The sequence below is a fragment of the Mytilus galloprovincialis genome, chromosome 7 (genome assembly GCF_965363235.1).
Source record: "Mytilus galloprovincialis chromosome 7, xbMytGall1.hap1.1, whole genome shotgun sequence".
Lineage (NCBI taxonomy): Eukaryota > Metazoa > Mollusca > Bivalvia > Mytilida > Mytilidae > Mytilus > Mytilus galloprovincialis.
In genome coordinates, this window is record NC_134844.1 from 68743636 (window position 1) to 68770565 (window position 26930).

The following is a 26930-nucleotide window of genomic DNA, read 5'->3' on the forward strand; positions in this document are numbered from 1 at the left end:
AAATCAATACCAACCTTCCTTTTATGGTCATAAACCTTGTGTTTAAATTTCATAGATTTCTATTTACTTATACTAACGTTATGGTGCGAAAACCAAGAAAAATGCTTATTTGGGTCCCTTTTTGGCCCCTAATTCCTAAACTGTTGGGACCTAAACTCCCAAAATCAATACCAACCTTCCTTTTGTAGTCAATAACATTGTGTTTAAATTTCATTGATTTCTATTTACTTAAGGTAGATGTCTAAATTATAATCCATAGAATCTTTTAATAATTTGCCAAAAGGTAGTTCATATCCTGCTTGTTTAAAAACATTGATAAAAAGAATGGGTCACCGGACTTATTTTCACGCTACAGGTTGTTCAAAATTGTCAAGATTTTGTATAGATTATGCATGGAAAACCCATTTTTCCGCCATAAAACGCAAACCACACCATAGAATTTTGAGATAAAATATGAGAAGATATCTTTAATATTATGCTTTTAGATAAGAAAAAGAAAAAATGGGGTCACCGGACTCGTTTTCTTGATACATGTAAAAATGGGTAAATTCCTAACACATCCTATTGTAAAAGTAACACTATCTGGATTATCTGCCCTTGTATTTGAGTTGCCTCCCCTTATTTGACAATTTTGGAAAAAAATGAATCAAACAAAAGAATTCTTATTTTTGTAAAATACAGTCATAAATATGATCAAACATGGCATTTTCTATATTATAATGAAAATTCTTACACATGAATTACCTACTACTATAAAAATTTGCACATTTCATCAAAGATCTAGACCTTGTTTTCTAGTATTTCAAAATCCAAGATGGAGGAAGACACCCTATCTACCTTAAACTAAAGTTATTGTGCGAAAACCAAGAATAATGCTTATTTAGGCCCTTTTTTGGCCCCTAATTCCTAAACTGTTGAAACCAAAACTCCCAAAATCAATCCCAACCGTTCTTTTGTGGTCATAAACCTTGTGTCAAAATTTCATAGATTTCTATTAACTTTTACTAAAGTAAGAGTGCGAAAACTAAAAGTATTCGGACGACGACGACGACGCAGACGACGACGTCAACGTGATAGCAATATACGACGAAAATTTTTTCAAATTTTGCGGTCGTATAACAAAAGGGCGTATAGACAAAGCGTAATCAAAAATGAAAGACAAGAATACAAAAATTATCATGGAACAATAACACAACGGCGGGATATCTAAGTACAGAACCACGTCATATGTATCAAAGAAACAAAAAAATAATCATACAAACAAGACACATTAGTATAAATGAAACACAATGAAGAAATGCATAATTACAGAGTCACGTTAAATGGACATAAAAAAACCCAGACTAAACAGTAAAATTAATATTGATAAAGACAAATAAAAAAACAACATTTAACATGTATTAAGATGATATAACGATGTTAGTACGCAGAATATATATTTCAAGGCCATCATGTATCATTTGTGAAGTTGATACGGCATATTTATCATGGTCTTGGTACCTTCCAATAAAAGGATGAGACGTTCTTTGACATTTGACGTACCCCTGGTTAATCTACTTTCTTCTCAGACACTAATAACGTTTTACTAAGTCTGAGTAGGAGTGTACCAGTGGATTCTTTTGACGCACTGAATTTATGAAGTATTGTTTTCAATTTTTAACAACACTGGGTTAATTATACTGTTGGTTGACTATCAGTCACCGAGGGTATCACCATCTAAGTAGTCAGTGCTTCGGTATTGTCATGATTTTCAACAATTTTGCTCTTTAATTGTCCTTTTACAAATGAATGAATTACCTGGAAACCAAGGTTTCACTTCCCACAGGCCTGATTCCTCAGATTAATTTGGCTATTATATTAGTTTATGTTCTTTTTGGTCATATAGCTCTTCAACTGTTTCGATTCTTGCATTATTGGCTTTCAATTAATTTAAGACTCTTAGGCGCTCATAGTGAAGGTAAATCAAGAAAGCCGCTTCAAACATAAAGTGTAACAGTTGTTTTCATTTCGTTTACAGCACTGGGTCGATAATGATGGTATCATCAGCTCAGTGGTGACTGAATATTTCAATACTGACATGAATTATAAGAAATCGTTCATGAATTGTTCGTTAATGTATTTATAAACTATCTAGAAACTATAGTTACAACTCACTTAGGTATGGTTGACCTTAGATGACTATAATTTTGAGGTTCTTTCTCGTTTTCTTGAGTAATGTATACCCAAAAGGGTGCATCGTAGGTATGGCATGTATACCGTGTTGATTTTCTTTTTTTACGTTGTCCACTATCTGATTGTATACTAATGAATATGATTTATTTTCTAGATGTTAAAAATGTAACCCTAAGACTACCATTGTCGTACGTACCTGCAAGGCGAGTATCTTACGTGTGTTCGTTATTCAGTCTTCCTAGTGACGCAGAGTATCACGTGATTGCTGCCTTGCCAATTAAAGACAACTCTCAGATATTACATGGAATAACTGTATTCGGTTGTGGTAAGTATAATTATACCAACAGTAGAGGGCATGTATATGGAGGTATACTATTGCTATTCAGTATTTAATGATGTGTTGTCTAGGTGTTATACGCCCTTTTATGGGACGTATTTCGTTATACCTTTGTCCGTCCGTCCATCCATCGTCAACATGTCGGACAATAACTAAAAAACCGCCTTTACTAGTTTTCATAAAACTTTGGTGAATTAGATCTTTTGTTTCCGAGTTGTGGAATTTTATTAATGTAAAAGGTTAATTTCCCAGTTTTCGGACAACAACTTAAACAATGATTTGGGCAGCTTTAATGAAACTTTAAATTGGTGACTGATTTAAGTATATATCTGTTAGAACAAGCTCGCTTTTTATATAAGTTTCTGATACTAAATTGAAGAGTAATTGCACGTTATTCGTCGGAAAACACGGCGGGCGTATCATGCGCTCATGGCGCAGCTGATTATTGTATCTGTACAAGTGCCTAAGACAATTCAGAAACCTTGTCAGTATTTTTTGTGTGTATACTTGTTTATATTACGGGACCTTTAAATTATATCTTACACTACAGTAAGCAATTTGTTTATGATTTATTTCCAAAAGAAAAGTAACTATAAGAAGGAATAATTCTCAAAATACGACACAATAAAATAAAGATTTAAAAATTCACATCTTCGAAAATACAAATATAAAGTTAGATGCTTTAGAAAGGTGTTATGTCTGTGCTCCGCTTGTGATAACCGTCATGTTACGCATGTCAAGTGAAATCCTAATGATGTCACAAAAGTTAAAAGATGAAGTGGTTTTTGGCAACGATAAGTGAAACTTATCAATGGCCATCTGTGACACATTTATAAGAGTCTTCTCGGAGACGATATTTAGAGTTGAGCGATGGAAAGTGTGTGGGCTGAATGCTTTATTACTACCTGATTGGAAGATATTGCTGACTTTTGTAGATTGGTTGGGACCATTAGAAACCTAGTACTAGTAAGTGTCTTAAAATCCCAAATAATGTCACATTTTCGGTTAACCACATAATAATGGCGTTTGTAAAACGTGATATTTGCCGCTGAAATGTGCTTTCATCTTCACAGTAAAACTTACAATGTTCAAGGTTTAATCCATCATACCGAAATCAAAAGAATGATAATCAATGTTCGGTTATTGTTTCAAATCCCAGAAGGCAATTCAATAGAACAGACAAAGCATATCTTTGTAATGGAATACCCACAACTCCCTGTCAAGAAATCCTTACAGGGTACACAGCAGGCGTTCCCCAGACGTGTATGCCTGCTGAAGCTGGAGTGAGGATTTGTATTAAAGGATTAAGACAAGTCATGGTAGCTCTATGTATCAGTTATAAAATATTTGCTTAATGTCCATTGGCAAACATTTCATACACTTTCAGGATGAGAACAGATTAACAATAAATACAATATGTATGCCCTGTAATAAAGATCACCCGGATGAAAGTCGTGGAAATTTGAGGAAAATGAGACGGGTATTTTGGATCTTGTCAGAAATTTAGCCTTGCAACCGACTTAAGATTTCCTATACAGACTACTAAAAGAGTTGTTGCAAGGGTTCCTAATTTTACTATCAAAAGTGGGAGAGATAAGTAGAACATGTCAGCTGTAACGACAAAATATAATAGCACAACAATCAATGCACTTGCTAGTGAATTTTTTCATGATATAAGGGAACAAGTTTGTATAATTAATTTTATTTTCACCAATCAAACTACAAAAGAACTTCTGCAAAGTTTTTATATACTCAATCCAAATTTTAACAGATATTTTCATGTCATGTTACATGTATCATTTCTGCAGTTTCAGTACTATAATCCTACCCGTCGTCAAGGATTCAGACAGTTCCGGGATGACTTTATATTACACACCAAAACTCAGGAGGTTTGATGCAGGTGTTTCACCTTTGGAAGTAACACATTTTTCAGTTCCACCCGGCAGAGAATCGTTTGAAGTTGTGAGCGCATGCCCAGGAAATTGTACCGTATTGCATGTGGCATCTCCAATCTACATTGTACTTGGTATGAATCATATGCACAGGCTAGGTAAGTTTGTATTACAAATCTTTAAAATTGACTTAGCAGTTATGTTTAAAAAAAAAATACATCTTGTGATTTTATGATGTTATACTATTGTTTCAGAAAAGGGAGAAGATTTGGTACTATTATAACGTTTAATGCCACTGCAATTGTTTGCACCTGTTCTAAGTCAGTAATCTTATGTTCAGTGGTTCTCTTCTGGTTATGTGGTTCATAAGTGTTTCTCGTTTTCGTTTTTATATATAAAGGCCGTTGTTTTTTTCCCGTTTCAATGGTTTTACACTGGTAATTTTTGGGTCCCTTTATAGCTTGCTGTTCGGTGTGAGCCAAGGCTCCGCGTTGAAGACCGTACCTTGACCTATAATGGTTTACTTTTATATAATGTAACTTGGATGGAGAGTATACCACATCTTTCTATATCTATATATTATGACTAACTAGATGAGTCTTTAAACTGAACTGTGCTCCAGAAGGGTAACTGATCCTTCTTCATGTGTGACATCCGTCGTGATGCTCATATAAGTAAACATTTGATAAATCTCAGTCGGGAATGATACTTTCGAAGAAAAAAAGTAGAATAAAAAATAACGCATCAAAATTAGGTGTGCACGATTTAAAAAAAATCCAAAAAGTTTGAAATGTGGTAGATTTGATCACCGATCAACCAAAACCATATTAAAGTCGTAAGAAACGAGTGACCGGTGAAAAATAATGTTCATCCAATTCTTGAACCAATGCATACAAACATCATAAACTTAGTCTTCTGTTCAAGAATTTTTCATTTTTTTCGCATAAATTTCGTCTAATCGTCAATTTTTTTTTCAATCAGTCAGTGTTGTTATGAAAATATGGCAGGTAATTAAAGTTCGTGTTTTTAAGACGAAGTTTAACGATTGTCACCTGTTTGTCAACAATCAACAAAAAATCAACATAAAGCATGGAAATTTAGCACGTGTTTAACATGTAAATTCAGATAAAAATTTATTTTACATCCATGCGTATTGCAATCACCGGATTTTTACGAGATTGGTCACACTGAGGTCACTTTGCATACGGAAAATATGTCGGGGGAATTGCTTCCTGGAAGGAAGCACTTAAAATAAAGTAAACTTTTCTTCAGGAAAAAGTATATGTACATAAGTTTTATAATGTAAACTATCCATTTAGTTATATAAAAGCATATGCATTCTTTTTTTAATTTGAGGTTTCTAATGACTTTAAACAGCTCTTTAGTGCTCTGAGTTGTACACTTTATAATTATATCATGATCTTGCATTGTGAAATATTAACGTATACTTATTTTATTTATTTTGTTTTTAGGTCGGAAACAAAAAATAGAGATCCATAGAGGTGGTAAACTGCAGCAAATTGTCAAATGATACCAACTATAAAGTTGTTCATCCACATTATTTTTGGTAAGCATTTTTTTCTTTGAAATCTATTGTACAAGACAATAAAAATCAAAACCAAGGAGTAAACAAAGACTTAAAAAACCAAAGGACATTTACATCAACAGTAATAAATAAGAACTAAGAAACAACACGAACTCCACTAAAAATCGGGAGTGAAATCAGGTGCAACTGTTTCTGTAGTATGTCGACCGTATCAGGTGCAACTGTTTCTGTAGTATGTCGACCGTATATTGCATATCAAATCTTAAAATTTTGTTGACAATATACCATATGATTGATATTCAACACTGTTTCATGATTTTTTTAGCAAGAAAATCCAAATTGCAGTATTTTCAACAGTAAAATTTCCAAGAAATAAATTTATAGAGATCAAAATTTAGAAAAGACATATGATAGGTTTGTATACTTGTTTATTGATTGTGTTTAAAAATATCAAGAATACGGATCTCTAGAACAGCGACTGTCGTCTCTTGATTCGCATAAATATTCATATAGGTTTTGATAGATTCCCTGATTTACGAAATAATTCCACATTATGTAATAATGCTGTACTTTTATTGGATGAAAGAAATGGTATTATCACAAATTTTCTATATATTAAGATTTTCTTTTCTCTCCCGCTATGTAATTGTCATAAGGGAATTCCATGTGACGGGATGCTCGCTAGCAAATACCATGGCAGATAGGAAATACCATACCATGTCTAGACATTAAGCGACTTCCAATGACTTCTGGACTTTTCGTTGCATAATTGTTACACGTTTGATAAAATTGTCAACTTTGCCCAGAAAATGGCGAAATTACCCGGCAACAGATAAATTTAGGAATTTTCCGAAAAAATATCCGTTTTTTGTGTGGATAGCCACATAGCACATACACATGGAATTTTTTTTTCTGGTTCAGCAACCAGTGATTTAATTAAATTGTATTTGTGTTAATATAACATTATGGCAACATTAGCTTTTCAGCAGCAATGCATTAAAATCAACAGCTGTTCTTATGAAGAATTAAGGTTGTTGCCTGGTGTGGGAAATGTTGTAGCTGACAAGATTATGTCTATGAGAGAAACACTTGGTAATATTTAGCCTGAGCATCTTATGGAAATACCAAGACTAAAAATTACTGAAGCATTGATAGATTTGATAGATTTTTCACCGGTTATTCAGCAACCTGAGTACACTTCGCAGCCACAATTCAGTTATGAGTTACCAGATTATGTTGACATGGGTGAGGTGAAAACAACTGCATTTCATTCAGGACATGCTAAACAAGATGCAGAAACTCATGACTTTTCAGATTCAGACACACCTTCTGATGAATATTTGCTTAAACCTGAGAATGAGGAAGTCAAGCGTGATTTATCACGTCCCAGTTCAGCAATGAGCAAAATTTTAGATTATACAATGCAGCATGGAGACCATCGGTACTCATCAAAAACCTCCAGACCAGATGAAAAGAAGTCGTTATTTCAAACTGAGTGTGACGATCAAGATAAAGTTCAAGATTTTGCTAGTGATAGACAATCTAAGCCAGAAAACATCCATAGAACAGATAAATTAGGGTACACGAAACCAAGTATCAGATTAAATGTTGAGGAAAATATTGACAGTCGTGATTATTCACGTCACCAAGCTACCCAGCATCAGAACCCACAGTTGGGATGGCAGCAAGGTCCCAATGAAAATATTGAAAACCGTGATTATTCACGTAACCATAATCCAAATCAGAAGACATCACAGTTGGGATGGCAGCAAGGTCTCAACGTAAACATTGAAAAACGTGATTATTCACGAGACCATAATCCACATCAGCAGACATCACAGGTGGAAAGGCACCAAGGACCCAATGAACACAAACCTAGAACAGAAAGGCCTGTTCCAGTCCCAAGACGTCATCAACGGTTAGAATCCCATACACCATCAACTATAATTCCTCGTAGGATACCGTCACCTGAAATTCAACACAGAATACGTATACCTTCACCAGAAATCAGACGCAGAATACCTTTACCTGAAATTCAACGCAGAATACCTTCACCAGAAATTTTTAGGGAACCAGTATATTCCTTGAGAACACCAAAACCCAGCATACTCTTTTACAATGAACAGAAATATGTATACGCCTAGACCATTTTCAATTTATCATGAGTCACCGCAATTAATGCCTCCAGCTAGACCAAAGTCAAAGAACCTAGAAATACCAAGACTGAAGTATGATGGTTCCTCAAGTTGGGAAACTTTTTACACAAAGTTTCAGAGGTATGCTGATCGTTTATCGTGGACTACTACGGAACGAAAAGACCAATTGTGTTGGTGTTTACGTGGCAAAGCAGGTGATTGCTATGAAAATTTAATCGACAGGGACCAGGGTGTGGATTATTTTGATGTAATTCACAAACTTGAGAAAAGGTTTAATTTTCAAGACTTGCCTGAGACGTTGCAAGTGCAGTTCATGAGTGCAAATCCTAGCTTTTTATATCAAGATTACTTTAATTCTTAAATTTTACAGCAATACAACAAAAAACTAAATGAAATGGGATTCAGTAAGCTTGATATATATGTAAGATAGCTGCATAGTTTGATGAAAATCCAAGTTGATTTGAAAAAGTTATTAAAAAAATTAAAGTGTACTATCTCTATTTTGTCCGAATTGCAAATCCTAGCTTTTATACCAAGATTACTTTAATTCTTAAATTTTACAGCAATACAACAAAAAACTAAATGAAATGGGATTCAGTAAGCTTGATATATATGTAAGATAGCTGCATAGTTTGATTAAAATCCAAGTTGATTTGAAAAAGTTATTAAAAAAATTAAAGTGTACTATCTCTATTTTGTCCGAATTGCAAATCCTAGCCTTTTTTTTACCAAAATTACTTTAATTCTTAAATTTTACAGCAATACAACAAAAAACTAAATGAAATGAGATTCAGTAAGCTTGATATATATCTAAGATATCTGCATAGTTTGATGAAAATCCAAGTTGATTTGAAAAAGTTATAAAAAAAATTAAAGATGCCTATCTGAATTTTTATATAATAATTTTTTTTTTACATATTGTAAAATTAAATTCTTTCATTTCACAGCAGTAAATCAAACTACCTAATAAGTTTGAATTTTGTAAGATAAATATTTAATTCAGTTAGATGGGCTGATTTACACCAGTCAAAACTAAATTTGAAGGTCAAGACTAGTCGAGACAGGTCAAGACTGGTTGAGACTGAGTCAAGACTAGTCGAGATAGGTTGAGACTAGTCAAGACAGGTCGAGACAGGTCGAGTCTTGGTCAAGACCATTTCAGACTACATAAAGATCATCAAGTACTGAATCCGACTAATTAAGTAAAGTCGAGACCTAGTAGAGAACACTTAAGTACAGTTAAGTACTGTCGAGACTAGTCGAGTAAAATGTGTGCTCGATTTTACTGGTCGAGCACAAAAACTGGTCAATTCAGACTCTGAGGAGTTTGTAGTGTTATGGTTGACCAGTTTTCCAAATGGATGGAATGCATTCCGTTACCAGCACAAACCGCAGAGCATACGGCAAGAGCTGCAGTGAACGAGTTTTTCTCTCGTTTTGGATTCCCATTTCAGATTTTTACAGACCAAGGACGCAATTTTGAAAGCAAGCTTTTCAAATCCATCTGTGAAATCTTGCAAATGCACAAAACGAGAACTACTCCGTACAGACCATCATCAAACGGACAAGCAGAACGTTGCAACAGAACCTTAATGGACGCAGTCCGTTGCTTCGTGTCTAAACAACAAGACAATTGGGATGAACATTTGGCACAGTTGGCAGGAGCTGTTCGATCGTCAGTAAACAGGAGTACTGGTTTTACGCCAAACATGCTGATGCTTGGGAGAGAGGTTAACCAGCCTGTTGATTTATTGTACAGTGTACCTGGTGCTAAAACAGATGAGTCACAAGATGAGTATGTGATAGGACTCCGAGTTGCCATAACATCTGCACACGAAATAGCGCGCAATACGCTAAAAACTACTCAGAATACCATGAAACGTGATTATGATGTACGTATTCTAGAAAGAGAATACAAAATAGGAGATTTAGTTTATGTTTTAGACACAGCAAAAATTAAAGGTAGAGCGAAGAAATTGGACCCACCTTGGAAAGGTCCAGGACTTGTATGTGCAAAATTATCTTCGTATGTTTACAAGATAAAACTACAAAAATCTGTACTGACAATAAATCATAACCGTTTAAAGCCATGTAAAGACAGAGAAGTACCACCCTGGTTAAAACAGTGCCAGCACCGGTTACAGGACGGTGAAGATGTGACTAAGGCGACTTACCCAGACTTGTACTGTTTGTGCAGAAAACCAGATGATGGACTGTTTATGATACAGTGTGAAGGAATGATATGTTAGTTATAAAGTGAATCCGCAAAGCGACAACGGAGAAATTGTGAATTTTGAATATATATATATATATATATAGGTGTGTTGTTAATATGTTGATGAACATTGGAAAATATACATTCATGAAAGTTGGAGATTAATTTTTTTTTATTCCTGTGTTGCGACCAGACGGGGTGGACTAAAGGAATATAGTGAATATTCAAATAGGAAGTAAACTCACTCCTTTCAAAGTTGAGGGGAGTGTTGTGTAATATAGTATAATGGACGTGACATTACTATGTAGACAGTACGGTAGTTAGATATACCGCGTAGTCCGGTTCCCGGGATGATCCATTGATAACTACCTAACTCAGGATAAGATCTCGGACAGTTACCAGGTAACAAGAGTTGGCGTATTGGCGGGAGTATAGTACAAGTACTAAGACTTAACAAGAGCTATAGTAGAAGATATTCGGTGAGTTAGTACAATTAGGAGCATTGCATTGTATGACGAATATCAGTATTAAGTTATAATACTCGGAAATCACACCTGTCAATACTTTGCTCCGAGACTAGAATAATAAAATAAATAAAACAAAACTTGCGCTTTAGAATAAGAAAGGGTCCGAAAGAAACGTTTAGAATGCAATATTTTGCGTCATTTTTTCCAGTTCTGGGGTCCTTGAGCCCTACCCTCGCCAAATATATAGTTTGCTTTATTTGTACTAGAGACTAGTTACCAGGTTACGGTTATATATCTTATCATATTAGATCAACCTCTACAAACTTAAAAGATCACGCACCATTATTGTTTAGATTGATTAATACTTTTGCATTTGTCGATATTTTCTTCGATTAAAATAATATTGATCTGACAACCGCTGTGCATGTATACTTTAAAGACCGGGCTAGTTTTCTTGTCAGTTTTAAAAGTAGTTACTTCCCTTGTTTGTGTGATGTTGTCATCAATCTATTTATTTGTACCATCTTTATATAATATAATATTGTACAATTTAAATTTGTGATTCGTTCAATATTTAAATATAATAATGTATTCCTTATCAAAGATATTAACAAGGTAATTTGAAAGTCTTTGATTACATTATCACCGTAGTTCATGCGATCTATTTTGTATACATTATGTTGAAAGAACTCCGGGTGGTTACATCGGCAATATTTACTATTAATGACTGTGAAACAAGATAATAAAGATAAAAAAAACCCCTGTAAAACAAGAAAGGAAAACATTTAACGTTATAAATCGAGAAATAATTAAAATTACATACCAAACTCTTCTTCAGTAGAATCAAAAACTAAAAACGGAAAGACTTTTGTTTTTCATTTTGGTTTTCGAGAAATCAAAAACGAAAAATGAAAACACTCTCGTTTTTCATTTTGGTTTTCAAGAAATCAAAAACGAAAAATGAAAACACTCTCGTTTTTTGTTTTTTGTTTTTGATGTTTCAAAATGAAAAACAAATGGACGCAAATATACACGGACCTGGATAGATATTAATTTGACAATGCCATGTCAGAAAAAATAAATAATACGAAAGACATATGAGTCTACTAAACGTGTCAAATGTTACTTAGAAAATTAAAGATTGAGTTACGCGAACCAAACAAAACACTTCTAGAAATCACATGTGCTTCGGAAGGGTAACCAAATCCTTCTCCGCGAGTGAAACCCGCAATGTTGGTAATTATAAATAAATGATCAATACAAATCTGATGACAAGTCTGATTTAATTATGTCACAATCCAGGAAAAGTGGACAGGATTGAAGGAACGACAACTGGTGGTCATCCGTGAAGCATATATCACATAACGTCACCAAACCCGTACATACATTCTTTACAGGGCTACATTTCACACTAGTGGACAAATTATACAATTCAATAAATAGTTTTAGACCTGAGTATATAATTGTTTGTAAAGAGTTGACAATTGGAAAATATCTTACCTCTATCAACATACGTGACATGTTTTCACACTCCTCTTCTTTTAGTTTACCGAAATCTGTATGACTTAATATCATCCTAGACATGTATATTCGAACAACATCAGCTCCGAAACTTGTGTCATAGTGTGGGGGATAGTAACGAAAGCCAGACAATGGTTCCACTAAAACAGTATTTCGTAACACACGCACCAATGCAGTCAAGTCCATATCTTCTGATGTTACAGGGGCTTACAAATTAATATAAAACAATATTGATGAAATACATGCAACGATTTGTCGCTAGAATGCATATGGCGCGTCTCACGTTGACAAAAGATGTATTTTCTTAAACATAGAATTTTTGTTCATAAAAACAAATATGGATTACTAAAAAATGAAATATATGTTCATACCAAATATATTTGTTCATGAATTATACATTGGGAGTCTCGGTGGCCGAGTATTCGAACTGTTTCATTTGCCTGTCAACGCTGAGGTTGTGAATTTAAATCCTGTATGTAGCAGGTGCGCTCAACTTTTAACTTGATTTACTAGGATGGTCAATTATACTACCGAAGGTGGGTGGTTCTCTCCGATCACTCCGGCTTTCTCAAATCATAAAAATTATTAATATTTTGTCTTCTTACTATTGATAATCAATCTGTCCAATACTATTAAATATTTGGAAATTATTGTCGTTATATGGAAATTGTCAAATCCGACAATAGTGTTATTTCTGTACTAGTACTGGGGGTAAAGCGGTTGTTCGTTTGTAACTTCTGTTACTGCCGGTCCGATATGTCAGATGAACGTATCGGTTAGATTTCATATTTCCTTAATACTTTTTAATAAAAGCAATATTGGCAGAGATAATTGGTAATTGTGTGTATAATATACAGGACAACACGAATACCAAGCCTTCTGAAGATAGACTACCGAAAAAAATTTGTTTTATACGACGTTAAAAAACAAGAAGCCGTACGTTATTTGAAAGTAGACGTTCGTAACTTGAATTATAGATATAGAACGGCTTTTCGTAACGTTCAAAGAACAAAACTAATCACATAAAGTAGATGTATTTTGAGAACAGGAAAAAATGAAATTGTACACATCGAAACATTGTATTTAAATTTATGTTAATTGACGAGAACCAAAAAGACATTTTACTAAATAAAAAAATAGCATTGACAGATCAGGCAGATATATAACAGATCTAACATTGTTGGGCTGATGTTTATTCGAGTTGTATATACATAATGTACACAGCCATGTATCACCATCATTGCTGGTGATCCGATGGATAAGTCTGTTGTAGAGTTGTCACTGGCTCAGACGTACTTATAGATATAATTATTTTCTGTGACTGTATCTTACATTAATTTGTAGGATCCTTTACTATAGATAATTTAGTTAATCTGTAAGAATAACATCTTCATACCTTATATATCATGCACTGTAGTACGACGCTAGATTAAAACTGACGTTGAAAGGTAACACCAGGCCACAGAAAGCTTCCTTTTTATGAAGCCTAGGTGGTCGTGTGGTCTAGAGGAACGGCTATAGTGCAGGCGATTTGGTATCACGATATCTCAGTAGCATGGGTTCGAATCCCGACGAGGGAAGAACTAAAAATTTGCGAAAACAATGTCCTTGACGACACTACCGTTGGTAACGTTTATATATAATTTAATTTTGGATGTAACACGTCTACTGCTTTGCTGAAGTGGTTATTTATCATATCATATACACAATTTTGTCATGTGACCATGACGTTATCAACGTTTTTTTCATGATTTATGCCGGTTTAAAATGGAATTTAGAATTAAATTATAAGAACTAACTGTTATATTTTGTCAGTCTATTCGAAATAACATAAAAAATGAGGTGCACACGGTAAATAACCCGCTACGCGCTCTATTCAGTGTGCACCAGATTTTTTTATGGTACATGTATTTCTTCATCGACAGACACAATGTTAAATTACGGTCATTCCTTAAATACATATAAGAAAACACTACTTAATTATTGTTTGTCGACAACCAGAAATATATGTAGAAAAGCCTTCACTTTTTTTATTTAACGCTTTATATGTCATGTAAAACCATTTGTTTTCAAATATATGTAGTTTGATTTTAGATAAAGTTAAATAAATTAAAATAAGATGCAAAAGACACAGAATCGCCATTGATTCGTTTAATGACTTTTCGTTAAGAAATAAATCATGGATAATCCTGCATCTTTTGCTTTTAACTCTTTTAAATATTGCACTTGTTTGAAACATTCGTATACAGAAAAATCTTCATTTTTACCTGGAAGTTGCCATTGCATGAAAACAGCAGGTTTGTTTTTGTATTAATAAACGTTACGTTTCTTTTGTCGAAGAACATCAAAAAAGAAACGTAGTAATATATGGACCATGCATATATTAAGTCTTAGATGCATGATGTTTCTTTTAAATTGTGGCATTGAACTAGATATCAGTACCTGCGAGTATTCTCCGATATGAGTGAACATGGCCGGGTACTTGTACATCCCAAGATCAAACATACACTAAGTACAAATCTGAGAGTACTCGCAGCTACTGTCTAATTTAAATCCAATAACAACGTTAACGCAAAAAAACAATCTTGCATCTAAGACTTCATAATCTTTTATAGAGAAAAACCCTTAAGCATTAAATCTGACATTCAGTCTAGGACACATCTTCGGTTCATTTATCTTCAGAAAGATTTTGAAAAATTAATATAGAAGATTAATTCTACTGCCAAGATAAGTAAAAACAACTTAGAGGAGTTGCTAGACAATGGAAAGGCAACTTAAAAAAATAGGAAAGTGTCTCGATTGTATTTGTATTAATTGAATTTTTATCCATCTGATGAATTATGCCTTTTTCAACTGATTTTTACAGCGGTTGATCGTGAGGGCATTCTGGTGTATTTCTATCGCCTAGATTTCAATTACGTATTTTTGGGAGGTTTTTACATTAACCGATCTATAAACTTGATGAATACGCAGAGATCATCGAGTGCAAAATAAAATTCCGTATCGCTTGTTATAAATTCATTTTTTCAATGAATACTCATCAAATACTTTTTAAAGAAGACAAATTAATAATATCAAAATGTTTTGTTATATATATATATATATATCCATAAAAGATGGATGTGAAGTTAGCAGCCGGTTCGTTATTCGATATTCGATATTCAATATCCAACCGGCTGCAACCGAAGTGCACCCAAATTCCCTTTAGTCTCGTTTGTATCTACCTATTCACTAACTGTCTGCCTAATATTAGGAAGATTGAGAGATCAGGGGCTCTCACTATTCCCCTATGCCCTTTGTCCTACAATTTTGATAATTTTTAGCTGAAAAGTGACAATATAAGCCCTCCATAGATATCGAATCTGACATTATTCTGGGAAATCCTTCTAATACAACCTTTATATATACAGAGTCTGTGATTCAATTAAATTTTATGGACATTGAAAGACCAGGGGGTCTCACCTTCATTTAAGCGGTCTCAGGTAGGTTTTCACTATATATTTCTTTTTTGGCTTTCCATAAATATTTCTATTTATATATTCCTAAATGTTTTCTAAAGTTATCGTTTTTTTCTTTTTGTTTTAAGAAATATCATGTATATAGGTACATCTTTAAAGTTTTTTTATTGACAACAAACTATATTAAATAAAGGCAAATGTAAGTTAGAAAAGAGTTTATATTCGAGAATAACGAGAACTTACGACAGCTTGAAGAGGTCATGAAACAATTTTCTACGTATCTTATCAGTCTTCTTAAGTGCCATTCTGCCTAAGAATCAGGCAGTGGTGAAAACATGACAAACAAAAACCCACTCAAGTTGACATTAATTTATGTTCAAATTGTATAATGGTGCACGAATATAACATTCGTTTCCTTTTCTTGTTCTGGTAATTCAAGATATAATTTGATTGAAATGCACTAGAAAATAAAAATTAAGGGGAGCTAACTCCGTAATTTGCTATCATTCTAACCAAAAGTTATCTGGAGATTTCTCGAATTACCAGACACCCAGAAACAAAAGACCTACCATTTCTAACTCAGGATGAGAATAACTTCAAAATAGGACGGTTAGGTTAGTGGGTTTTTTTCGGCCATGTTTTGAAATTTTTCTTAATTGCCTGATTCTTACAAAGACTGGCACTTAACTATGAAAATCATGCTTTTAATGTTATTTTTATTGTTATTTAAAGTATTTTTTTATGATTTCAACTTAATTTTGAATATCCAACCGACTGCTAGCAGCCGGTTGGATATTGAATATCGAATATCAAATAACGAACCGGCTGCTAACTTCACATACCTCCATAAAAGTAAGAAAAAAACATTAATATCTATGCACACGCATGTGGAAGAATATCTCAAGAACTTTTAGTAATCTTAAGGAACGTTAACTCTGCATGAGAGAAAATTCGAATGCCTTCATAAATATTGTGATCATCCGATATTCAGGACTTCAGTACTGAGTATGCAATATATGCTTTTCTCATTATTGAAGACCGTTGAATAGTTGTGGAGAGTTGTCTAATTGGCAATCATCCCATATCATCTTTTATATATATAGTATTATACAGTTTTCAAATCGAAAATATCATAAGTAAGTTACGCACGGCCCAAAAAAATCGTTACGAACAACTTTATAATTTTCATTCTTAAAAACACGTATGGCTTCTTATTTTTTTGAACTTCGTATAAAACCAGTTTTTCGGTATTCTATCCCCAGAAGGCTTGACATTTGTGTTGTCCTACATATTATACATACAATTACCAATTTTCTCTACCTGTAATGCTTTTGAAAAATATAGAATCTAATCGGTACGGTCATCTGCCATATTGTGCCGTCTGTAACGGAAGAAACGAACAGCCGCTTTCCCCCAGTGATGTTTATGTAAAATTTATTAAATATTTCAACTAATGAAAAATAGCTACTGCAAAAACAAGATGATATATTTTGTATATAAAAAGGTAACAGTTTGAAAAGTATCTTAAGCAAGTACAAATGTACTAGTAAAATAAGGGAAAGATAAGAAGTCATTTAATAAAAGAATTGTTGACTTTTGTTTTTAATTAAGACAATGATTATTAGCCCCTCATTGAATATCATATCTCTGGGTTGATAAATCATTGTATCAATATCATCAAAAGTCATTAAGAATATAATATTGACAACTTGTTTTTTCAATCAAATGTTCGAAGTGTGAAAAGTCTATGATTAACGTGTCTTTAAAATCTTGAAAAGTTTAAGAATGTTAATATGAATGTAAATATCGAGTGCATTTCTTTCTAACACAAACGATACAAACGGCTATGCGCACACATGTTTTGATCATTTGTTTCTAACATACGTTTGCAAACTTTACATAAACGTTGACAAACTATGCACTCGCTAAAAATGCGTCTACAGTGTGTCGTTCGTCGTTTAGTACAAACGTTATATTTGTTTCTAACTTCAGCCTGATTCAACGATGTATTCGTGTAAGCTTTTGAAATGAGTATGTTTAACAACAACATGTGCATGCATTATTGAAAGTTCAAACAGGGTCAGTATTAACACCAATTAAACGGCGCTTTATTTGTTTCTACTTTTGTAGCGTTTGGCAAACGATAGCAAACGGCATACAACGTTTACAAAATTTTGGTTAGGGTGAAATGCTCCCGTTGTGAGACAAATATACATATGCGGTTTGAAATTTGTATTCCAAGAGTGCATTTCTGTCTAACTTAAATTATGTAAACGTTGTGTGGCGTTTGTTATGGTTTTCTAAACTCTACAAAAATAGAAACAAGTACATCGTTTAATCAGTGTTTACTGACCCTCTTTGAACTTTCAATACTGCATGCACATGTTGTTGGTAAACAGACTCTTTACGGATTATAATTAAAGGCGGTTCCTTCAACCAACATAGTAATAATTTCATGACTTTACACAGTGTTTTATATATCATATGTATGAAAGTGTGTTGCCTATAATTAATATGATTACTAACAGTGTACGGGATTTTTTTACTTACTCTGTTAAAGCATTGGTCTTTTTCTAGTCTCCAAACTATTGCCTTGATTTAGCAAGTATTCTTTTATATTTCTGTTACTTTTATACAATATGATAGGCACTAGGTCGAATATTTCACTGCATTGTATGTTTTTTTGCAGAATGTTTTCTTATAATTGTACTAAAAATCAAGATTGAAGTTCGAAACAAATGTAGCGTTTGTACTTACAAATGACGAACGACAAACTGTAGACGCATTTTTAGCGAGTGCATAGTTTGTCGAATATACAAAAAAGAAGATGTGGTATGATTGCCAATGAGACAACTATCCACAAAAGACCAAAATGGCACAGACATTAACAACTATAGGTCACCGTACGGCCTTCAACGATGAACAAAGCCCATACCGCATAGTCAGCTATAAAAGGCCCCGATAAGATAATGTAAAACAATTCAAACGAGAAAACTAACGGCCTTATTTATGTAAAAACATGAACGAAAAACAAATGTGTAACATATAAACAAACGACAACCACTGAATTACAGGAAGTTTATGTAAAGTTTGCAAACGTATGTTAGAAACAAATGATCAAAACAAGTGCGAACTTAGCCCTTTGCTTCAATTGTGTTAGAAAAAAAAAAAGGAAAATAACAAAAATACTGAACTCAGAGGAAAATAAATTCCGAAAGTCCATAATCACATGGCAAAATCAAATAACAAAACGCATCAAAAACGAATAGACAAGAACTGTCATATTCCTGACTTGGTACAGGCATTTTCAAATGTAGAAAATGGTGGATTAAACCTGGTTTTATAGCGCTAATCCTCTCACTTCGATGAAAGTCTCATCAAATTCCGTTATATTTACATTGATGCGCTAACTAAACAGGCAATACACCCCAAATAAATGACAAACGGAATTTTATCTATACACATGGAAAAAAATATTGTAACACCAAATTGAAATTCAAACTAAAAAAAAATACCCTCTATTGTTTTGTGATTGATTGATTGTTGGTTGCTTAACGTCCAGTGGCAAATATTTCATGCATATTCAGGACGAGAACAAGTTCACAATTTATACAATATGTAGGTTGATACAAAAGAGGCCATCTTGGTTGATGGTCGGGGAAATTTGAACTGTCACTGGAAAATGAGGGTATATTGCATAGGGACAGAAATTTTGCCTTGCAACAGGTCACCTATGGACCCCTCAAAGAATTGTTGCAAGAGTTCTAAACGTGCAAAGAGCGTGGCACTCTCTTTACACGAGGCATCGGATTTAACGTCCCCCTTCTGACCGGACGTGACTGCGAACTTGATACATCCCACACAGCCAAACGGACGCCCCACTTCGGCAAGCGTTTTACTGTCAGTAGAGAGAAGACCAAGTGACCATATTTCTATTCCCCAGTCACCCTTAGGGGTCTATTGTTTTGTGATATAATTCAATAATATAGAACTAGTTAAACATTATTTAAATCTCAGTTCTTATCTCCACATGCAGCTACTGTACCCGTAAACCATAAAACAGATGTTTATGACCTCACCGTTTTCATCACTAAATAACTAAGTTTGTAAAGTTAAGTGATTGAGACCATGTAATGGGTCCTCTGCAACTCTCAAATGCAGCAAGATTACAGATTATCAGCCTGATAGAAGCAGGTATGTCCTGCGACAAATTACACATATTGTTGGTCATCCCCATTCCACTATAAGTCGTTTTGTGAATAAAAAACAGGCAACAAATGATGGTAAAGACCTACCGAGATCAGAAAGGCCCTCTTAAACATCAGCTAGGGAAAACCAAGCCTAAGAGTAAAGGTAGGTCAAAAAGAAACCAGTCGCAAACAGTACAATTCTGAAAAAGGAGTTGCTGCCATACAGGAGACTTTAAACAAGAACTGTTTGAAATCGATTCATAGCTACTTGTTATCGTGCGAGAAGACGATTTTGGAGACCTTTGCTTACGATCAGATATACAGTGACCTGTATCCAATGGTGCATAACCCTCCAACGTTGGAAATTAGCATCTTGGAGGAAGATTCATTGGTCCAATGAATGTCGGTTTATCTTCCCTGGCCTTATCGTTGTATGGATTTGAGCCATATCAAGCATATATGGGTCAGTATTCGGCCACAAGTGTGCCAAAGGACACCCCAGTTCACACGCTTCATGAAATAACAATGCCCGTCACCAGGAATCGTTGCAATAACCTCAGCAACACATTCGTCGATTAGTAGTAGGCATGATCTGAAGAGGTTAAGAGACGGTTGTCCTTGTGAAAGGAGGCTACTCGAAGTATTGATTTTTTGGCCTATAACGATCAACCATGATGTGAATAATCATCTTAAGTTTTATTTTAAAATGTCTGACATTTTATTGTTCGATTACAGTAAAGTTGTAAAATGCAATTTTTTGTACAAAAAATACTTCATTTTGGTATCAAAATTGTGGTTAATTAAAACATTTTTTTGGAAACATTTTTTGATTCATCTTAATAGTGAAAATGTTATCATTAACAATATTTCAATATTATTATACAAGTATTTTATCATATATATATTCTATCCAAAAAAGGAAGCTGATTTTCCATGGTATAAAATTCAGGTGTTGCAATACTTTTTTCCATGTGTATAGTATAATGTAGTAATATTTGTAAGGCGTAGACAAAATGTCGACTTACAGATGTCGATTAACAAATGATTAACGTATATCCAATGTTTTAAAAAATGTGAAAATGCGCTGTAATGTCCGGGTTTTCAATTAAAACATAAAAGAGTCTAGAGTTTAGAATTGAAAGCAAATAAGTAAGTCACATATTTACAGAAATATACATATATGTTCAAAATTTACGATTAAGATGTTGTAAAGCGAACCAAGTAAATCAGGTGAAAGAGATTACTAGTATTGCAAATGCACAGTCATTGTTGTGAAACATATTGATAAAATAGAAGAAATATTAATTCTTACCTCCGCTTGGTGGGTATAATCTGTCGTACTCTTGACGATTTATTCCACGAATAATGGAAGGCCTGCAAGTCTGTAGTGTTGTTTGTAATTGATCTGGTGGATAAATTGTATCGAACTTTTCACGAAGAGCCCTGGTACTAAGACTAGCAAACATTTTCAGACGTATGTATTGATCTTCATATTTGCTGACCGCCGCCATGACGGTTTGAATGGTAAAAATGGATATTTTATCTCCTACCTTGAAAACGAAAAAGAGTTATGATAACCATGGTAAAGTATAGACATGGTGGTAATATTTATAGAATATTTCTGTGAGCTTTTCCCTTTTTTATCATATAAAAAACGATTGAGTAATATTTTTATATCTTAAAATATAAATGTCACTAGCCTTCTGGATATCATTCGGCGTAGAATAGATTGTGTTCTTAATATGAATGTCGTCGTTAACGCTAATACAATATTAATCATTTCAAGGTCAAGTTACAGTAAATGGCTATAGTTGTTCATTTTTGTGTCATTTTGGTCTCTTGGTGAGAGTTGTCTCATAGGCAATTATACCATATCTTCTTTTTTATATGTCACAGCTTTTGGTCAAGATTTACATAGAGCTTTGTATTGTTGAAGTAAAATTGAAAATCGGAAAAAATACTGCATTGGTCTTTTTTTTATTTCTGAAAAATTATTGATTAGAATTGAGAATGGAAGTAGGAAATGTGTCAAATACAAAACAACCAGATCAAAGAGCAGAAAACAGTCAATGGCTACCAATGGGTCTTCAATACAGTGATAAAATCCTTAACCTGGAGGCGTGCTTCAGCTGACCCCTAAAACATGTACTAGTTCAGTGATAATGAACGTCATACTAAACTCAGAAATATAAGAAAAAAACAAAAATTAAAACTGTTTCACTATTTTTGTCGGAAGCACATAAAAATCTCAAATTTCTACTCCAAAGATTTCTGCTCAAAACTATATTTTGTTAGAACTTGAATTTCTGTGTCAATGATGAAAACAATCATGGGGTCACCGATCTCGATTTAACGGTATATATCTTTCAAAGTATCATTCTACATTGTTCTTGGTGAAAAAGACCACAGCACGTAGAAATAAGCATAACGTCGTCGCGTTATAGGTGCTGTTAACGTCGATTTTTTTACGTTTTTCGCTACTAACTAGCTGACGGATTGATAAAAAACATTAAAATGAAGTTGGTGATCCCATGAGTATTAATTTTTTGATGTTTGTTATCCCCAAGTGGGGATTTACATTAAACATATCATGTCACATAGAATGAACCAATCTTATATTAGCTTATAAATATCATATATACATGATTTCCCCCCAAAAAAACAGAAGAATTTACTATCTTGTCATCAAAGTTCGTAAGTGTGATTTCCGTCAATTCAAATTAAATATCATAGGCCGGTGATTACTGAGTAGTACTTACAACGACCTATACTATTGCCAAAAGAAAACACAGCACCGAAATTAGATATTAAAGACTAAAACTTCCTAAATTCAGGGTGATTGAAGTTGTCTAAAAAGGTTCAGCATTTCTTCTCTGCTTATAACAGCTGTAATTTAACTCCTAGTTCTAATTACTCAATACATAAATTAGTGGATTACTTTGAAAATAATCTGAATCAGATGTGATTGTTTATTAAAAACAGTGGCGGATCCAGAAATTTTCATAAGTGGGGGCCCACTGACTGACCTAAGAGGGGGCCCGCTCCAGTCACGCTTCAGTGATTCCCTATATAAGCAACCAAATTTTTTCCGAAAGGGGGGGGGGGCCGGGCCCCCTGGGCCCCCCCCTAAATCCGCCTATGAAAAATACTAGTAATTACATAACATAACAAGAGGCTGTCACTACGACAGCAAACCAGATTTATTAACATTTATTTGTGTCCTGGCTATATCACAAGAACCATTACTGATGAATGGTGAAAGTGAAAATCGTCAATATCAAATTTGACCTCCATTTTGTCATCAGTATCAACATATTAAAATTTGAAAAGCTTAGATTGAATGGTTCATGAGTAAATGCAACAACCTGAATGGAAACGCCATTTTACGATCTTTCAAGAACCATAACTCCTGAACGGTAAAAGTCAAAATCGTCATTATTAAACTTGACCTCTATTTTGTCATCAGTAACAACATATTAAAATTTCAAAAGCTTTGGTTGAATGGTTCATGAGAAAATGCACGGACACGACGGGAAAAACCATTTTTCAATCTTTCAAGAACCATAACTCCTGAACGTTAAAAGTCAAAATCGTCATTATTGAACTTGATCTCCATTTTGTCATCAGTAACAGCATATTAAAATTTCGGAAACTTTGGTAGAACAGTTCATGCATAAATGCACGGACACGACTGGAAACTCCATTTTTCAATCTTTCAAGAACCATAACTCCTGAACGGTAAAAGTCAAATTCGTCATTATTGAACTTGACCTCCATTCTTTCATTAGTAACAACATATTAAAATTTGGGAAGCTTTGGTAGAACAGTTCATGCGTAAATGCACGGACAACTCCATTTTTTAATCTTTCAAGAACCATAACTCCTGAACGGTAAAAGTCAAAATCGCCATTATTGAACTTGACCTTTGTATAGTTGTCAGTAATAACATATTAAAATTTTAAAAGCTTTGGTTGAACGGTTCATGAGTTAATGCACGGACACCATTTGATTGCCGACCGCCCGCCCGGCCGCCCGCCCGGCCGCCCGCCGTACATCCCTAAATCAATAACCGACATTTTTGTCACAAAAATCCGGTTAATAAAAATTACATGAAATCAAACTATAATAAGGAGTTTTTTTAGAAATATTAATGATATTTTATATCATCTGACGCTACTCTTTGTCAAACACACTAGATTCACCAGGGTTGAAGCACACAGTTTTTTTTTTCTTAACTTGTGTAGACAAATTAGAGTTAAAAATACTTGCCTAACTGTTGTATATCTTCTTGATTATATTTTCAAAAGTGAATTTAGTGTTCGTGCCATACCATACTTTTTAGAAATTCAAATTATCATCTCTTACGACAGACATTGCCTATCTGAAAGTTACATCATCTACATTTAATGTATTAGAACTCTAAATAAAGCTGAAGAGGAAAGGTACACCAGCCACCGAAAGCTTTATTTTGGTGTAGCCTAGGTGGACGAGTGATCTAGGTCGCTGGACACGGTGCAGGCGACGTTGCCAAGATATCACAGAATCAATGGTTCAAATCTTAAGAATGAGAGAAAAACAAAAAAATGTTTGAATTTGAAGATCGAACATTGTTGGTATGTAATTGAGACGAATTACATATATCAAATCTAAAAAGTTCAAAGTGTTGCAAAAATACATGTATTTATTCCTCTTATCGAAAACATGTGGCTATAATGCTTATTCACGTGTACTTTCACGTGTACAATAGTTTTCTGTGTTCATCAAATTATAATACATATGTATATAATCATTTGATACTCAGTTTTCAGTGCAGCTAAAAGAACTATTTTCATGGTGAAATATCTGAAGAAATAATTCATGGGGGCTTGAATTTATATTGATTTTACCACGGATTGACCCGTTGTACTTAAAATATGACCACGAGCGATAGCGAGGGATAACTTACGGGATAAAGGGCTTACCCGTGATAAAGTCAGGATAAGTTTAAGACACCATGAATTATTTCTATTCTAATAGGACAGACAGGGTAATTCTTTTGGAGCGAAGCGCTCTATGTGAAAACAAATATTTAGTCCAAAATAGGGGTACAGCAGTCAATATTGTGTATAACCTTAATCACTATAAAACATCATATAGTAATAACAGATTGATAATGTGTCTAAAAACAAAATAAGTTTCATAATTAAAATAAAGAAACAATTAAGTCATGATTAAACACTTTATATTTAAAAAACAAAAACTTACACATTCGGATATTACGGAAGCCGATAAGGGCCATTAAAAAAAATAATTATGTCGTAATTACGACATAGCATGTCATAATTTCGACATAATATGTCGTTATTACGACATCGCTATGTCGTAATTTCGACATAACATGTCGTTATTACGACATCGCTATGTCGTAATTTCGACATAACATGTCGTTATAACGACATCGCTATGTCGTAATTTCGACATATCATGTTGTAATAACGACATCACTATGTCGTTAAAACGACATAGCTATGTCGTAATAACGACATCGCTATATATAAAAGAATATTTATTATGATTGCCAAGAGACTAAATGACAGAGAAATTAACAACTATAGGTCATCATAATGCCCCCCAATAATTAGAAAAGCCCCACATAGTTAGCTATAAAAGAGGGAGGAAAGATACCAGAGGGAGAGCCCCCGAAATGCTGTGTGGAAGACAGTGTTATTAATTAATTATTAGCTCCCTTGGTCAAACTCCAAATTTCATATTTAATGTATTTCATTGTTAAATAATTTACATGAAGCTTAATAAGTACAGTTTTGTTAATTGCATAGACTTTGCTATTTGAATTCATTGGTTAAAGATATTTATTTATATTGTAAAGTTTAATAATCGTCGCAAAATCTTTGGTTACCTTCTTTGAATAGATTCAGTGAGAAACTTATATATTTTATAGATCCCATGTAATTCAAGCTATCCAAGGCTTTTTGTAATAAGGTTGAATTGAAGTATTGGTTGCTCTATTTCTACTTTCAAACGTTGGGCACGATGTTTCTTCAACCCCTAGGATTTAAAACAGAATCGTCGAAATTTCATCCGCAAATAAAATAAAAATAAAAATGTTAGAAAACACGAAACAATATTGTAACAAATTCAGTATATGTTTTAAATTATGTTTTTACAGCTCTTGATCATATACTAAGTAATATCTAGTTTATTTGAGGATTAAAATAAAAAAGCTATGTGAAAAAAACGGATGTTCAACGTTACATTTATGAAAAATTGTTTTAACTCTTATGTATAGTGATCCTATTTCTTAGTCTCTGATCTTCTTGATTCTTGGCAGGAACAACGACATGTGTTGGTTCTCTGTGCCGTTAAAGCCGTTATTTTGCAAAATTTCATTTGACTCGGTGGCTGCATATTAAGCTGGAATAAGAAAAATGTCCAACGACGTTTTTCATTAACTCAGCGACTGAAAGTGAATTTTATAAGTAGATATAGCAGAAAATGAATAAAAAGAGTAAGACAATAATAATATCTAACAAAAGTACAAATATTTGCCTCATGTGAGTTCAAATATTTCTGATTCAATAAAATCTTCTCTACACAGTCGTTTTTCAAACGGTAGCCATTTTGTCCAAGTTGATATTTCATTTTTCAAAGCAGTTAACGCGTATTTTCTATAATTGATAAAAACAAAAGTTAGATACACGAAGAGTAAAAAATGCCATGATTCTTTTCTTATTACCTTCATATTTGGGTCTTAAAGGAATAAAATGCTTCCATACATTACAAAACGGTAGCCAATTTGTCCAAACGTATGAAAACGTCTAAAATCCTAAAGACGCTAATTTCCGACGTTACATGTGCTAAAGTTTCAATTAAATGTTCATGATAATTTAAACAAATCGTGTTATGAAATTTGGAAAAAAAGAGGTTGTCTAACTTGATGATTGCTGCCGAAAAAAAAAGAATAGTGCATGTTGCTATA

General features: G+C 33.7%; 1 protein-coding gene and 1 long non-coding RNA gene across 2 annotated transcripts in view; both read left to right on the forward strand.

The window, feature by feature from the left end:
- LOC143083543 (dopamine beta-hydroxylase-like) overlaps positions 1-26930 on the forward strand; it is a 284123-nt gene that overhangs the window by 160337 nt on the left and 96856 nt on the right. The window contains exon 4 of the mRNA XM_076259806.1: positions 2327-2497. Within this exon, the coding sequence (XP_076115921.1) occupies positions 2327-2497 (171 nt within the window). The remainder of the gene's footprint in view (positions 1-2326; positions 2498-26930) is intronic.
- On the forward strand, positions 4324-5929 carry LOC143081909 (uncharacterized). Its single transcript, XR_012980148.1, has 2 exons — positions 4324-4559; positions 5874-5929. It is a non-coding gene; the product is annotated as an uncharacterized LOC143081909 (long non-coding RNA).